The 17,903-nt window shown below is 36.0% G+C and overlaps 1 protein-coding gene across 1 annotated transcript; it reads right to left on the bottom strand.

Annotated features, from left to right (window-relative positions):
- Positions 1 to 163: 163 nt before the first annotated feature.
- On the bottom strand, positions 164 to 9,761 carry LOC114473676 (tripartite motif-containing protein 16-like). The gene is made up of 3 exons (XM_028463440.1): positions 8,309 to 9,761; positions 2,448 to 2,562; positions 164 to 189 (listed from the first exon to the last, which is right to left on the bottom strand). The coding sequence occupies exons 1-3, from the start codon at positions 9,701 to 9,703 to the stop codon at positions 164 to 166; spliced, it is 1,536 nt and encodes a 511-aa protein (XP_028319241.1). The 5' UTR covers positions 9,704 to 9,761.
- Positions 9,762 to 17,903: the final 8,142 nt, after the last annotated feature.

Genomic DNA, 17,903 nt, shown 5'->3' with positions numbered 1-17,903 from the left:
CCATAAAACAGATATTTCTTAAATCTGCATTTATTTTTTCATTATAAATATTAGTGAAGTAATTCTTATCAAGTAGAGATCTTGGGATCTATTTTAAAGCAGATAGCAAACTCCACATGGGTCCAGTGGTTCTACGTGTGTGTCCAGACTGGTTCCAGGTACATTAGTCCCACTCCAGCTTTCTAGAGCCTGGCACCAGAAAAAGAAATTCAGCAGCAGGACAACAGTTTTGAAAACCTTCTGTAAAAGAATGTTGTTCACACCAACACACATCCAAGAAGCAAATAACCAGGAAGTAGGAGCAGTCACACTCTTCAGTGGCATTTAAGGTTCAGCTGAACAGCAGAAGTGTATAAGGAAGCACCGTGGGATCACACAGGATGGACTATAAGGATGAGGAACTTTCTAAACCTGGATGGATCAATAGTTATTTATTTTGCATCCTAACCTCACAACAAACAAGAAAACTCAGCCTGAGTGGTCTGAGATAATTAAACATTACCTTATATTTGTATTATATTGAATAAATTCCTCTTCTGTATAAAACTAGACTCTCCTTGTCTAGACAATATGTTATTGTAGAAGATATTACATCAGTAGTATTTTAGCTCACTACACCAGTTGATAAAATGTATGAACAATATTGTTCTTTTTGATAAGATAAAAATCTGAATGTATTTTTTCATGAAGAAAAGTTCATACATTGATTCCAAAAAACAACAAAAATATACAGAATGACAGAAAAAAACACACTAAGCAACAACAAACACATACACAGACAATAACAAACAAATTGACTCCAAAAACATAAAATTGCTACAAAAATACACCGAATTTTTCAATACACACAAAATGACATAAAAGTGTACAAAATGACTCCAAAGATACACAAAACACCAACAACACACAAAACCATTGTTCAGTCATTTTTTTATTATATATATATCATTTTTATTATATATTTATATATATAATTTTTATTTAGAAATGTTGAGAGTATTGAGTAGGTACTGTTTCTGACATTTACATTTTTGTTTTCTCATCCCACCCTCCTGGAGGACATTCACCTAGACTAGCATATAGGGAATACGACATCTGACACTTGCATATCCAACAAATATAAAATCCATGGAGATGAGAAAATAAATACAGAATGATAAAATAAAATAAATAATATCATACCCAGTGTTGTTATTGAGTGAACATACTGTGGCTTTCATGAAGAAGAAAAGAGGAGTTTCTGCTAGGATGTATTTAGCAGAACTTTAAGTCTATCCAAACATGTCAACACCAGGTCCCAGATGGAGAAGAATTTATCTCTAGAACCTCTGAGTGACTATTTTATCTTTTCCAACTGTATGAACTGTATGCGGTCACTTAACCACAAAGATACTTTAGGCTTAAAATTATTTTTCCAATGTAGAAGTACAAACAATGTTGTAAAAGTGATTATATTTTCATGTCCTTTTGTATAATGTCATCTGTCTATAACACCAAATAAAGCTGCTGCTACAATGGGTTGTAAATCAATATTAAATGCCTTTTAAACCTTCAAAGACAAAAACAAATAATTTAACGTAACACAAATCATTTTTAAAATAATGTCCCAACAAAAAACATAAACAATTAACATGTAATATCATAATTTCAAAACAACTAATATTTAAAACGCACACTAAAAAACCTAAACAACTATTCAATGTCAAATGTACAGTAAAAACCCATAAAGTTTAATAAAAATATAATGTTAAAGTCAATGTTTAAATCAAAGTTCTTAAAAATGAGAAGAAAACACCAACGTATACTGCATCTTAAAAAATGTAAAGTAATACGTAACAATAACAGTTAAATTAAGTCAATATTAATCTTTTAAAATAAAAGGTGTTAAGTTTAACCACAAACAATTCATTTCAACAGACAATAATCAAACTCAAATACATTTCTCTGTTAGACTTCTTTAAGATTCCTCATTGATTAAATTACAGCAATAAATGAAGTTATACACGCCCACTGGGTTTTACAAAGGGTCTGACTCTAGGTCGTACAGATGCCCGTCGGCTATTCTGGTAGATGGTCAGGTGACCTCTTTGACGTGGGGGACTTTCACCCTCATGCTTTTTAAAATGAAGTCTGAACTTATAGTATAACTCATTGACGTAAAGAAATATCTTATCATGTCAGGAATTTTCATCTCATGATTTAAAATGAAGTCTGAACTTATAATCTATCAGTGACATATTTAACAATACACACTAACCCATACACAAAATAATGAAAAAAGAAAAACCAAAGTAACCTGTTTAAATGTTTCCATTTCTTATTATCTTTACAGTTATCAGGTCTAAATTTGGCAGGTGTTTACTTACTCTGTAGGTTGGAGCTGTTCCCGCATGGACATTAATTATATTACTGTATATGTGCAATTTTGTGTAACAGGTGCTTCTCACCTTTTTTACTGGCTCCACCTCCAGAGTCCAGAACCTCTTTGTCATCTCTGAGGGTCTCAGGCACGTCGGGGTCACCAATTGTTAGAGTTTTGGAGCTAACTGTCGTGTTCAGTACCTGAGATTTCATACAGAGAGACATAGTCAGAGGTTTTGCTGAATCAATCAATCAATTTATTACAGATGGACAGAAATGAATCAACAAGTCAATAGAAGAACAGACACTCATCTAAAACACAGCTGTGGGCGTCAGGGTCTGTTCACTCCCTGGGCCACGAACGTAGTTTTCTCACCATTTTTATTCCATGTTGTTATCTGGTGTTTCTCCTCTTATGGCTGACACATGGCTGGGACATGTGACTTCTTTTGTTATGGTTCTAAGACATTTGTGATTGTCAGGGTCAAACATGAGCTCATCAAAGACAAAGACATACATGCAGGAAGAAATGTGCAAGTCATCTTACAGTATTCTTTTAATTAGAAGATGTTTTACATTTAGAAATCAAATAATCAGTTAGTTAATCAGATGACATTTACTGGTGATTTAAAGCAATACAAATTATGTTTAAGATTTATTTATTTATTCATTATTATTTATCATTTAGGGTTCTATGGTGTCTGTTTATTTGATTTATTTAGGTATATAATAACATAAGTGTTTAACGTGTATTAAGTTTAATTTTTAAAATATAATTATTCTTATTTGTTAATGATTTAGACTTTGGGTCAAACTGATATTTTATCTGTACATTTTTACCTGTTTTGTCTCTTTGCTTACGTACATGGCTGTGGTGTTGTCAGATTAAGATTAAGTTGAATCAGATGTTCTGAAACTGTTTGTCTTTGTTCTGAAAATAACAAGTTGACCTGATGAATAGATTTATTGAGTATAAAGATATATAATTATAGCAGCAAAAGAAACCATGAATGATAATCCATTCCAACAACATAAAAATCTTTTCAATTGCACCATAAATCTAGTTCCTTAAAAACAGATATTTCTTAAATCTGCATTTATGTTTGTATTGGTCTGAGATACTTAAACATTACCTTTTTTTTAATATATTGAATAAATGCCTCTTCTGTATAAAACTAGACTCAGACAATATGTTATTGTAGAATATATTACATCAGTAGTATTATAGATCACAACACCAGTTGATAAAATGTATGTGCAATGTTGTTCTTTTTGATAAGATAAAAATCAGAATGTTTTTTTTTCATGAAAAAAACCCCAGATGGTGAAAAAGTTCACACATTGATTCCAAAAAACAAACCAAATTATAAAGAATGACAGAAAAAAATACAAAACAACAACAAAAGACTCCAAAAGTACATGAAACGACAACAATACACAGAATTTATTGAAACACACTAAGTAACAACAAACACATACAAAATAACAATAACAAACAAAATGACTCCAAAAACATAAAATTATGACAAATATATACCATTTTTTTCAAGTCACACAAAATGACATAAAAATGTTCAAAATGACTCCAAAAATAGACAAAACCATTGTTCTGTCCTGTATGAATTGATTGATCATAAATCTAAATGCAGACCTGAATGTTCATAATGTGGCCCTCGGATCAGATCATCACATTTCTGTGTATGTGTTACTACTGCCACCAAGTGGTTAGTTTTTGCCATTACAATGGTTAAAATCAAAGACCAGAGGTGTATTCCATAAAGGAGAGTTAACAAACTCTGAGTCTATCCATAAACTTTGGGTCAACATACCCCGCCATGGGAAACTCTGGGTATCTGGTTCCATTAAAGCTGGTATGAAGTGGGTTAATCAACCCTGAGTATGTAAACCTTGGGTTACTTACGTGCACACGCGTGACAAAAAGCCATCATCAATGGATCAGAGATTCAATCGAGCTGCCATGGCAACCAAACGGAAAATAGTGATTTATTCACCGTAATGGGTGAAATAAGCCGTTGTTTGATGAATATGAGCCTGTTCTAAAGGTGTGTTCAGTCTTCAGTGACTATAGTGGCTTAAATCACCAGTAATTAGTCACACTTTTTGGTCTCTTCATCACTTTATTGCTTCAGTGACTTGACGAGTGGTGAATAATATGAATAAAATGTGTCTGAGGAGACGTGTCAGCAGCATAGGATGTCTGCATAGAGAGTCCTCCTGTTACACTGGATATAAAGACAGTGAATTCCGCTTGATATCGCATCATTTATATTGATTTTTTTATGTAATATTGTCACCAGAGTCATCTCAATGTCCTAAAAAATTTCATAAAAAAACACTGAAGCGGGATCTACAGATTTAACTGTATAACAATATAAAACAACAATTGAGCCTTAAAAGTGGATTTATTTAAATTATCATCTCCTCCTTTATATTATCCACAGGTTTGTATTCAGTGAATTTTACTACAGATGTCAGTAGATGTTTTAATGTAGATCAACCTCTCAGTGACTTTCACTTAATGATCTGTATCCACAATGTTAGAAAGAAAACTACCATTATCACACACAAAAAAAAACATAAATCAACACAACATTAGTAATGATGTGAACACGTCTGTGGTGTGTGATGTTACTAATGTGTTTCAGAGAAAAGTGTTAAGGTTCATTAAAGTGTTCAGAAACGGTGTTCAAGTGGGCGGAGCCAGGTAAAAACCCAGGGTTTCTTTGATAAAACCTGCCAGCAACCAGGTTTAGTTCACGGACAATGTTGCCATGGTAACATACTCAGAGAAGAACATACCTCGCTTTTTGGAACGGGATATTCAGAGTTTCCCTCATTTGAGCCTGAACATACTCAGAGTTTGAACATAACCCGCTTTATGGAATAAACCTCATTAGTTTCTCTCTACAACTGAATTATTGATCATTTACACAATGATTCATGTTTTCCTGTAATTGTTACTTTCTCCTGTGGGCCGAACTGGATGTTCTAAAGCACTGGTTCTCAAATGGGGGTACACGGCACCAAAAGGGGCCTTTGAGAGAGAGAAAGTGAAAAATTATCAAGCGAAAACATTAAAAATATGCGGTTTTGTAATGTTTATTTATATTTAAAAATGATAATCATAATATTGATGATAAAATGATGGTGATTAGAACATGAACTGAAAATACAAGGGTCAGTCTTGGTCCCACACCAGGTGGGAGATGATCAGAAATGATAAAAACTATAGTAATATATTAATTTAGGAGGCACTAAACTAAACAGTGTTTGATTCTATTTATGAACAATTTACATTATTTGAATTGTGTGTTATCACTTATTTGTTCCATCATTATGTTCTATAGTTGTTTTTTTCGTAGAATTTTGATTCTGAAGCCTTGAGTTTGACACGTGTATAAAAACATAAACAATGCTCATTTGGGTCTGTCTTTAGTTCTGTGACGTTGCTCATTTAAAAGATTTGCCTCCAAATAGGTTTTGTTCACTATCTATGACTGCTTTAGTCTAAATGGAGAAGGGTCTCACATTAGTCTTTCCTGGGGTCTCCAAATCACTAAAGCCACCCCTGAATGCAGTCGGAGTGGGAGAATCAATCAATACATCCTCATTCATACATAGTAATCAATAATCCATGCATACATTTTTATTAACAGTTTGACTGAAGTTTTTGTGGGTGTCGGCACATGTAGGAGTGAGGAAGAATAAAAGAGAGGATGAATTGACAAAGACAGCTCTTAAAAAATAAAAACATACAAATGTTTTATTGTTTTGACTGTATTTCACTGTAAGGGACACGAGTTGTGAATTAGCACTAGCTGTAAACTCTATGTGCATCACATCAGCTGATAACTGACTTTTAACTATGTTGAATTGTCCCTGAAAAATAAATGAATAAATAAACAGAGATTTTACTGTTTTACATATTCATGTCAGCACTGTTAACTCTCTATTTATTTATATGTGTGTGTGTATAATAACATGTATACTGTATATAATAAAACAGTTTAAAGGGGACATATCATGCTAAATCCACTTTTTCAGCCCTTAAATGCATTTTGTTGTATATTTAGATTGTTTAGTACAGAAAAGTTCAAATTAATCTCTTCAGGTGCTCCGTAGATATCTTTATATTCTGTTTTGGTCATTTTTCAATCTGTTTCAATTTTTCTATTCTCTATTACGTTTTTTGAACTATGACGTCACAGTATTTGCAGCGGAACTGCCACATTAGGACATCGACTCCAGGCCCAACACTTAGAACAATCCGCCATTTTTATTTCTCGCTTTTATTTTGTAGTCCAAGCTCAAGGATGCAGAAGTTACGAGAGGAGAAATCAAAATGTTTGGTTGTTGGATGTCGTAACCCACACGCTTCATTACACCATCTCCCAGCATCAGAACCTTTTCAAAGTGCCTGGTTGAGTTTTATTTTTTATGGAAATGTACCCACATCTGTGGGTAAGGTCATTTTTGTGTGTGTGAAGCACTTCAAGGATGACTGCTTCAGCAACCTCCGCCAGTATAAAGAAGGATTTGCCTAAAGACTAAGTACATAACGCTAAAAAGTGTGATGATAAGACGTCCCTGTCATTGTTTTGTTAGCATTAGCAGTTGCACCGTCTTCATATGTTAGCGCTGTGTGCTCGTTTTAGATCCTTGATGATATGGCCTACGTGATTTAATTTAAGTCTAAAGTTTTCATTAGTCATTTCATTTTGCCGTTTTTGTCTTTGAAAAGACTGTATTAAAATGCCTTTCGTGACGTTAGCTTGGCGCTAGCGTTAGCTCGGTGCTTGTGTTAGCTCACTTGTTAGGGTTCTGCAGGTTCATCACTTCATTTTAATCTCGCGCCGCTGGGTCAGACTCTGGCTCAAACATGTAAAGCTGGATGGACAAGTCTAACGTTGTTGACATTTTGTAAATAACGTGTGAATAAAAAGTTTATGCACCGCTACATAGCCATATCTCTTCTATCAAACTACAAAAATGGCCGAGCAGGGTGGAGTTGAACCGAGTGTCACCTCTGCAACCTGGAGAGGGGGCGGAGTATGAAGTGTCTCATTTGCATTTAAAGAGTGTGATGGCCAGGCCACACAGAGGTAACAACTCCTAAATCATTTGATGATTGACACTGACATTATTCTCTGTCCCTTTAAGAAGAACAGAGAGGTGGCGAGGGGCTGGCCTGGAGAGAGCTGGAGGCGGCCTTAAGTGGACCAGACCATTGCAGAGGGGGACTGGGGTTAAGGGGGCTGTGTTTGTCCCTTAGTTTTGGTTGTTTATCCCCTGTGTTTCTGCTTATTTATATTTGGTATGGTCCAAACTGTATTTAAGTTGACTCCTGTCTCATTTGATGGGTCAGTTAGTTTGTGTCAGTTCTCTTTGCACATTCTATGTTAAAAATGTTACATGAAGTTGACCTCTTTCATTGGCCTGTGTTTGTCTGTGGCCAATAAAGCACCTTTTTTTGGAAATTTAAAGCTTTTGTGTCCTTGCCTCACTGCTTGTTCCCTAACAAAGAGACCGCACCAAAACGAGTTCCTGTCAGAAGCACATCAGAAAAGGGTAGAAAAGGGGCCTGTGGAGCTGTAATAATAAGGTATTTCAGACCCAAGCATTGCAGTTCCGCTTTATATAGACCACAACTGTATGATTTATATGTAAAAAGGAAGGATTTAAAACCATGATATGTCTCCTTTAAATCCTATCATTCAAAGTGTGAAAGAACATTAACAACAACAAATGACTTCACTCACTTTATTTGTTACAATTAGATTTTATAGCTTTATAGATATTTTTTACATGTGAAACCTAAAAATATATTGTACAAGCTTACTTTCATCCAGCTGTGTGTGTGTGTGTGTGTGTGTGTGTGTGTGTGTTAGATTGTGCAGAGTTCAGCAGTATTTCCATCCCAACAAACCCAGAGTCCGAGGTGGAGCGGCTCAGTGAAGGTGGTGTTCACTCTGTGGAGGAGAGTCATTGTGTCACAGACGCTGTAGAAGCTCAGAATACCTGCTGTGTGATCCACGTACACTCCTATCCTGGAGGAATGAGGACCTGGGACTGTAGTGATGATGTTGTTGTGATTAAATGTGTAAATGTCTGGATCACAGAATAACGACCATGATTTGTTATTTTTACCAAATCCACATTCACTCCCTGCTCTGCTGATACTATTGTATGCAACAGCTACATAAACTCTCCCTCTCCACTCCACCTCCCAGTAACAACGTCCAGTCACACTCTCTCTGCTCAGGACCTGAAACTCTCCAGTGAATCTGTCTGGATGAGGAGGATGATCCTGATTTCTTCTCGTTCCTGTTACTTTTCTGTTTCCTTCTGATAAACTGAGCTTAATGAAAGCTGTGTTTGGATCCAGAGTGATTTCCTGTGAATACTTTAAGAATCCAGCTCTGCTCGTCGGCTCTGGTTGTAAAGCATCCACTCTCTCCACAGTCTGACAGACTTTGGTCCAGTCCTCCATCAGGACTTTGTGGAGATGTTCTCTGAGCTCTGACACAGCTGCTGTCACCTCCTCAAAGCAGTTCTCAGGAGCTGTGAGGATGATGGAGGAGTGTGTGGACACACTGAGCGCTGACAGGGAGCTGTAGCTGAGGACAAACTGGATGTGATCCTCAGTGTGGGAGAGCTGCTGCAGCTCAGCGTCTCTCTTCTTCAGCTCACTGATCTCCTGCTCCAGCTTCTCCTGAAGCGCTCGGACTGCACTCACTTCAGTCTGCTGCTTGGATCGGACCTCCTTCTTCAGCTCAGACCTTCTTTTCTGGAGGAGATGGATCAGCTCAGTGAACATCTGCTCGCTGTGCACCACTGTCTGATCACCAGAGACGTTGATGGTCTCCACCTGCTGTTTAAGCAGCTCCACATCTTTCTCTCTGTCCTGGATGTTCTTCTGGACGTCAGCTCGACTCTCCTGCAGCTCTCTCTGCTTCTCAGTTCTTTCTGCTGCAGCTGAAACCATGTCGTGGCCTTTATGTTCGTCCATGGAGCAGAGAAAACAGATACACTGCTGATCAGTGCGGCAGAAGATCTTCATCACCTCATCATGACGAGAGCAGATCTTCTCCACTACTTCTGCCAACATGGTGTTTTTCACCAGGACAGGCCTTGGTGTAAACGCCTCTCTGCACTGAGGGCAGCTGTAGATGTCCTTCACAGCTTCTCCATCCCAGAAGCTGCTGATACACGTCCTGCAGTAGCTGTGTCCACAGGGAATGGTCACCGGCTCCTTCAGGAGGTTCAGACAGATGGAACAGGAGAAGGTCTCTCCGTACAGATCAGCTCCTTCCTGCTCCATTTCACAAGTCCCAGTAACTGCTTCTCTCTGAAAACCAGTCAGAGCGTCTGAGTGCAAAGCTACTTTACAGCCTGAGTCAGCACTATCTGATTACACCAAAGGACACAGTGAAGATCTGAGGGGGAGGAGCCAAGAGCTGAGAGAGGATGTTGCTGTGTGATCCAGGAAGTGAAGTGGTTTGACTGAGACTCAGTTTAAAGACACAGAAACCGAACGAAGCAAAAAGCCACAAAAAGACCAAAATACATTTTCCCATCATCTTTATTACCAACACCACTGATAAAACACAACAATAAAAAAATAACAAAAAATAAAATCTATCATCAGGAACATAAATAAATAGATGAACACATGTACATGTAACAGTCATTCAGAGTTTAGTGGAATAATGTGAAAAAAAGGTCAAGAAATGTTTTAATTGGGTTTTGCACTGGAAAATTGTCCTCACAATAACAACAGTGTGTGGATAGCAAAATAAAATTGTTTTGGTGATCACTGATCTTCGTTTTGAAAGGGAGGCATGAAGTCAGCGCTTATAGACACACCCACTCATGAATATGCATACGCAGGACCTAAAACAGCCTGTTTTTATAAATGCTCAGAGAGTGACTTTTCAGAGGCTAAAACTCTGGGAAACAAGCGAGTTTGGGGAAATAAACCTCAAATACCATGTATTTGGTTTTAGAACAAATGGAGATGGGTGAAAAATAGCATAATATGGGACCTTTAAGATATATGTTATGTTGTTAGTTGATCAAATCTGAATGAAGGACATTTTATTTTTATAGCCACAAGCTGGCTAAGGGCTTCTTGCTCTCATAGTGGCCCACTGCAAGGAAAGGGGTGGAGCCTATGCAAATGCCACATGCCCGTCAGTGACCAGGGACTCTTGTCATCTTGTAGGCATGCTGCCGCGCTTTCCGAAAATGTATAGTTCATGGTACTCTAAAAGGGGGAAACATTGTTATTGTGCTGGAATATTATTTAATTTAATTTAATATTCTTTCTTTCTTCTTCATTTCCCGTTGTCGGAACAAACTCATCTACTTTTCACCCACTGAACCATTATGTAGAGTTTCAAACATTCAAACAAAATTTAATCGCGCACCTCTCGAATTTCTGGCTTTTTCTAATTTTAAAAATGAAAAAATCTGAAGCGCCAGCGCCCCCAAGTATGCCAAAAATGCATTACGAGATAGGAATTGCCATAAAGATTAATTAATCGTAGAATAATGAAAACAATGAAGTAGACTATGACAAGAAAGTAAAAAAATTTAATCAGACCACGACAATAATGCACAGGAAGTCCAGAATCTTGAAATGAAAATTGCAAATTGCAAAATTGCTATTTTTGCTCATATTGTATTTTAACACATTTGTTCAAGGCTGTTTTACTGACGGGGCTCAAAATCACTGGAGATCATTTAGAGAAGTGGGACACGGAAAGTTTATATATATATATATATATATATTTTACAACTTTTACGGTGTTTGCAGGGCTCCTTGCTGATTTTTGGGCTGTAATGATAATACCAGAAATTGAATTTTTTTTTTTTTTGTTTTACATGAAAATTCCACTCTGTATAATTCGGAAAGCGAAGAAGTCAATGTTCACAAATTTGGCAGATAACCAAAAGTATTTAATCTGAATAATATATTTAACACTGAGGAAGGGAAATATAGCACTGTTTAAGATTTTAAAATAAACTGAACTAATGAAAATAACCTAAATTATATATCTATGTACATATATATATATGTACATATATATATATATATATATATATATATATATATATATATATATATATATGTATTTATGTATATATATATATGTTCTCTGGTTCACACTCCAGTATTGTAGGTGGCGGTAGTGCATTTGTAACTCTAGTTGCCACCCGCCATTAAACAAAACGAAGAAGATGAAAAAGAAGAAACGGTTTGCACATGCGCAGAACGGATCGTGTTTCCGGTACGGATCGTGTAGTGACACATCATAGCAGCTAAGTATGTTAACACTTTTACACAAGTTACTTTAGCCTTTGGAGCTGCCAACAATATGTTATATTTCCTTAATTTCTCCTTATAATCTTCTGTCCAAACCCTTTCTGTAAGTAGTTTGATCTCCTGTTTGTCATCTTTTGGAGACGGAGTTATTGTTGTAAATTGTGAAAACAGGCAGGTGGTCACTGATATCACAGACTAACAGTCCACTTACAGTGTTATTGCCTATTTGATTTATATATATATTGTCAGTGAGTGAGTAACTATGATTAGTAGTGCGGCTCTTTCTGCTCATTTTAGGGTAGAGACTTAAACTGTGGAATGTGTTGATACATTTTTCTGACATTTTGTGTTGATTTGGATTTGATCCTGATGTAATACTCGGTGTGTCCACCAGATGACACTGTTTCTCTGTCACGCTAAAATGCCACTATTTTCTGTAACGATAATGATGAGACTTTACTGTAAAAGCAATTCAAAGTTGAGGTATTTTTCAGTCCAGTTACATAATAAATTGCACTTTTTTTTTTTTTTTTTTTTTCGAAATTATTTACAGTTAAATCATTAATTTAATATTGATTATGTATACATTATGTAATAATAATTTAAGTTTATTTTGTCTTCTTTTTTAATAATATGTTAAGGTTTTTTTTAGGACTGTCTGCTGATTGTTTTGATGTGTCCTTATGAGGTCTTTCTGAGGGTGGCCAACTTGACAGTTCTAAAATAGCTAAAATATAACACATAAAAGTAATTATGGAGGCTATTGTAGTAGAAGTAATGTTTTTTCGAGGTAGCATTAACTTTTTACAAGTTGGATTACACACCCTGTTTTTTTTGCTGTAATCCACATTTAAAAAATACTCTAGTTATCCCTAAACTACCTCTAATAACTTAAGTAGACATCTTTGAGTCTTTAATCATTAACAAAAAAAAAAAAGCGTCTTTTCTTTTCACCTTTTTTTACTGCATGTTTGAGTCACTAATCCCACTGTAAACATGTCTGCCCTCAGGTCATTTTAGAGCTGGTCAGGTTTTTCTTGAAGGCATTTTCTATTTGAAATCTCAACATTGTTTTAACAGTTTCTCAAACTTTCCATGAGTGGATAATTTAGAAAGCATGCTTCTGTTTTGAATCTGGCTCTAGCCAAACAAACAACAACGACACGGCAGCATCGGGAAACAAAAGCCAGACTCGGAACACGTTGAACAAGCTCGCCACTTTTGGTTTGCTGTTCTATGTTGGATGTAATGTTGTGATGTGAGCAGCATCCCTCAGACTAAACACACTCGTTTTAATACGTGTATCACTTGTTAGTTTGACCTTTTAATCTGCAGAGAGCAAATCCAGGCTGATTGTTAGCATCTTTTACCTCCTAAGGAGGAGAGCGCTCATTTTCAATTGGTTAAGTGCAGAGGTGAAAGTAACAGATTACAAGTACTCACGGTACTGTAAGTGAGTAGCTTTTATGGGTACTTTTTGAGTATATTATTAAATCAGTAATTTGACTTGTACTTAAGTATGTTTTAAAAGAAGTAAATTGTTACATTTCTACACCAAACTGTTGCTGAGTAAATTATCATTTTTTGTTTTAAAATGATCAACGGATATTGCAATAGTATAGAAAATGAAATGACCAGACAACAATCAAATGCATCACATCATAGCCGACCAATCACATTAAAATGCCTGAGCATTTTTTTTTATTATTTTGAATTTAATTCATTGGTATTTTTTAATTTAAAAATATGTGTATTTTGACACACCTTTTATTTTACACAGATGCCTTTGTGGAAAATAAATGAAGTTCCAATTGTGCAAGAATTGGTCTCTCCCTTCCTAAGTTTTATACATGAGATGTTTAGGGAACCGTGGCTAGATTTATTACCAAAAATAAATGTGGGGGGGTGAAATAATTATTAACTTTTACTTTGACTAATAGTTAATTGAGTTACTTTTTACTTGTACTTTAGTATTTTATGTATGACTTACTTCTACTTGAGAACATTTTCAATCAAGTAGCAGTACTTCTATTTGAGTAGTCTTTACACCTCCGGTTGAGTGGCATCTCTCAAAGCGCACGGTGATGATTTTAGTCCTTGGATTTCTTCCAGTTGATTTGCTATGAAGGGAAAGTGGATTTATATTTCCTTTTTGATGATGGAAAGCCAAGCAAACTTAAACCTGGGAACTTTTTTGTCTTCTTGTTTTTTCCAACCATGCTGTATGTACGTTGTCGTTTCATAAACAGTACAGTAACAGCTGATGCCAGATGAAGTCGTCATTTCTTAAAACACACAAACAGCTGTGACCCAGTGATGTACGTCAACGCTCGCTGAGAAATGTGGATGCTGAGTCCGCCATCCCCGTTCGTCCTGAAACGGTTTTTTAAAGCATCAGTTGAAGCTGTCGTCTGACTCCAAATGATTCCACAGCTGTTGGTTTCATTTCCATGCACTTGATGATCCATTAATAACAAACTCTGACGGTGCCCCTGACTTTTTTCCCTTTTCGTTTAACACCACATCAAACTGAAATATCCCATTGCTGGGCAGAGAATAATGTGCATAGCATGAGTTTGTGGTGAAGCTCTGCAGAAGGCCTGATCTGGTGAGTCTAGTTTCCTGCTTCCACATTCACAAAAGTGTGTTTCCATCCATCATGTAGACACAAGAAACTTTAAAGATGAGTCATTGCAATTGTTGAGAGCAGGTCATTGGGTGCCCTCGGCAAATTTTCAAAAAATGGAATAATACAATAGGGATGTGAATCTTTTGGTGTCTCACAATTCGATTCGATTCAGATTCTTAGGGTCACGATTCCATTCAACATAGATCTTCGTTTTGACCGATTCTCGATTCAAACGATTCTCGATTCCGAAATTGATACAATGCATAGTGTGTTAAGGAAAATTATGGCATCAAAACAATACAGTTTGTATAAGATAATCTTAAATAAACTTATTCCAATGATGTAATCACACAAAGGCAAACTTAAGACAAAAGGTAACATTTATTCCTGCTAAACAAATAAAAACTTACTTACTGTACAAGAAATAACTTGCATAATACAATTGCCTAAATAAAAGCTTAGGCCAGCTGCCCCTATGACTACGAGACTTCTTTCTTCTTCTTCAAAAGTTAAGATAAAATCTAAAACTTTCAGTGCAAGAAAATTTCTACTTTACTGTTTGGTTTTACAAGTTGGTTACAAGCATCTTAATACAAAAGAACACAGCTACTATGTTTTTTGGTTTTATCATTGAATTTGCAACACAATAGAATTACAGTGTCTATATTACTACATAAGCAAAAAGGCAATGCAATGAGGGAGGTAAAAAAAAAATTCAATAAAACAGCATCAATATCGATGCACTGGCATGTCCACCAGATAGGATGTATAGCAGATCTTTTTTGTATATTTTGGGAGAATAGGTAGAGGTGTATTAGTATACCAAATTTCAGTTGTTAAGTTTCCTATGTGGTGTAGTTCTTGAGATATTAAAAGCTGAAAATGGAAGAAAATAAGAATGCGCAAAAATTGACAAATACCCCACTCACTAAATTGGCCATATCTCAAAAAATATTCATCCTATCAAGCTAAAAAATTACAGTGTGCCTATTGAATAATTGAGGAACAATTGGTAAAAATGTATTTTTGAGACCAAAGTATGTGGGCCATTTGTTGAAATGACCTGGAATTATCCTACAATCTAACATCTCTTGACTCCTAAAAAACTGAACACCAATCTGATACCCTTTATAGAGTCACTCAGTAGGTCAATGAAGACGAATCAACTCCCCAGTACAAATCCCAGACTCCCAACTAATCAGATCCACCAACGATGGACAGAAAAGGGTAGAAACCCTGAGCTGTTCTACTTCCGTGTTTGTCATAGTCAGTTTCAGAACTGAAGCTACAAGAATCAACAGGATCCAGTTACTCTTTAAGGGTTTACATGCATTCTTCATCAGACAAAAGTAAAGTTGTTATAGAGATCCGATGAACCACAACAAAATTAGGTATTTCATTATGTATTTCACTATTCCCCTAATACACAATAGAGACTATACATCTACAGCTTACCACATGCTAAATTATTTCTGTTCCAGAAATATTTGCGGCTTCTCTGAGCTGTTTATAGTGATGTCATATTTTAAAAGATGTCACTTTATACACTGCTTCTCTGTTTATCAGATAAGAAAAAACACTATGAATAGTGTACAAAGAACTGAGATGTGAGTGCATAAAATCAAGATGTAAACAGTTCCAGTGGGGTCACCAACACGGCCTCTACTTGGCTTTTATTACAGCCGCAGGTTTTGTTTCATGCATGTTTTACTGGTGCAGATTCAGCCAAACTAGCTGGGATCAATTTAAGCCATGTGATTAAAACGTTATAAATCTCAGAGGAGGAAAAAATGAGAAAATTCTTTAACTCTCTGGTTTTAAACTGTTATAAACCTCATGTGTTAATCATTTTGAATGACAATAAAACCTTGTGTTACTTCCATTGTACTCTTATTTTTGGCTCAAAAACGGAAGCAACACGTTGAAAACAAATGCTAGGTTAATCCAAGAACAACAGCACAACTAAACATTGGATTTAAAGAGACATGGAGTTGACTAAACAATCTGCAGCCATTAGAAATCTGTCAGGAAAGCTGCAACAGGAGACACATGCAGTAGGGTGGGGGATATCATACCAACTTATTCATGTTATAAACATTTTTACCTCACCATATAGATTATGGAAAAAATAACAATTAAGTCACTGAATTAAGACAAAATATTTTTTTAAATACAGGAATTTACTAAAGATCTGCAGTACTTAACGTAAATGTATTCATTTATTTGTACATTTATTCTTTTATTCATCCAAAATATTTGTTCATTTGATTTCAGCACTGTAAAAACAACTTTTCTTTCTTTCTTTCTTTCTTTCTTTCTTTCTTTCTTTCTTTCTTTCTTTCTCGGTGTCGGAACCAACTCACCTACTTTTCACCCACCGAACCATTATGTGGAGTCTCAAAAATTCAAACAAAATTCAATCGCGCACTTTTCTAATTTCTGGCTATTTACGATTTTAAAAATGCAAAAATTTTGATGCGCCCCCAAATATGACAAAAATGCATTACGAGATAGGAATTGCCAAAAAAAAATTAGTTCATCGTAGAATCATGAAAATATACTGTTAGTAATATGTATTAGTTGATTTAAAAAAAAAAAAAAATTTACCCCACAACACTGAAAAAAGGAGCAAAAGGGTCAGAAAATGGATGGATGGAAGTAGTTATTTTGTTGCCTTGTTTTTTAAAATGATTATTCTTGTGCATCAAACTGTGTCTAGTGTCCAAGAGTAAACACAGAGGTCCTGTCAGCTCTCAGTCCAAACCCTCTCATAGGGAAGAGTTTACAGAATCTAACCTGCAGCTCTCTCATCATAGGGTGAGGCATCCTAAGCTGCCGTCCTTTCTCATTTTCACAGACTAACTGATCCCACCCTCTCTTTTCAGCATGAAATGACCCAGCATCATGAGGCAGGATGCTATACAACACAAAATCAGCAGTTTCTACCATCGCTCTATCCCTGCCTGTGATCATGAGCCGCTAAATGCTTGTTAGGACAGAAAGTGGGTCACTCCCCCGGGTTTGGTCAATATACAATTAACATGACAGGACGCACGCTCACTTCAGAGGCAAACTGTGATGAAACACAGATCTGTGTCACACCAGTGTCCTGTTCAACGAACCTGATGTTTCAGCCTGATGTGAAAACTGTTTCTGCTTAAAGAGTAACTAAACCCCAAACCCACTTTTTTTCCTGCTGAATACATATTTGGGTATTAACTAGTGCTGTGGATTGATCCTAGTACAACTTTTAGATTTAAGTAAAAGTATTTTTAATTTAGTGTTTTTAGTTGTATAATGTCAAAGTGAGTGCCCTCTAAGGCTTGAAACCTGACTATTACAATTTAATTTTGCTATTGGCAGAGAACAAGATCATGTGACATTTTGTGACCATCTTCCGTCACAAACAAGCATTGTTTGTTAGCCCTGCCCCTTTTCATAAACAACTAGCACCTGTGGGCGAATAGAGACGTATATTGAGTAATAAGTAGCTACTTAGCATGGCATAGATTCGTCATTGGAGATTTTATATTATTGACTGGGCGTGTCTTAACTGGTCCAGGA

Source organism: Gouania willdenowi, chromosome 12, assembly GCF_900634775.1.
Source record: "Gouania willdenowi chromosome 12, fGouWil2.1, whole genome shotgun sequence".
In the NCBI taxonomy this organism is placed as follows: domain Eukaryota; kingdom Metazoa; phylum Chordata; class Actinopteri; order Blenniiformes; family Gobiesocidae; genus Gouania; species Gouania willdenowi.
This window is presented reverse-complemented; position numbering and strand designations above follow the sequence as displayed.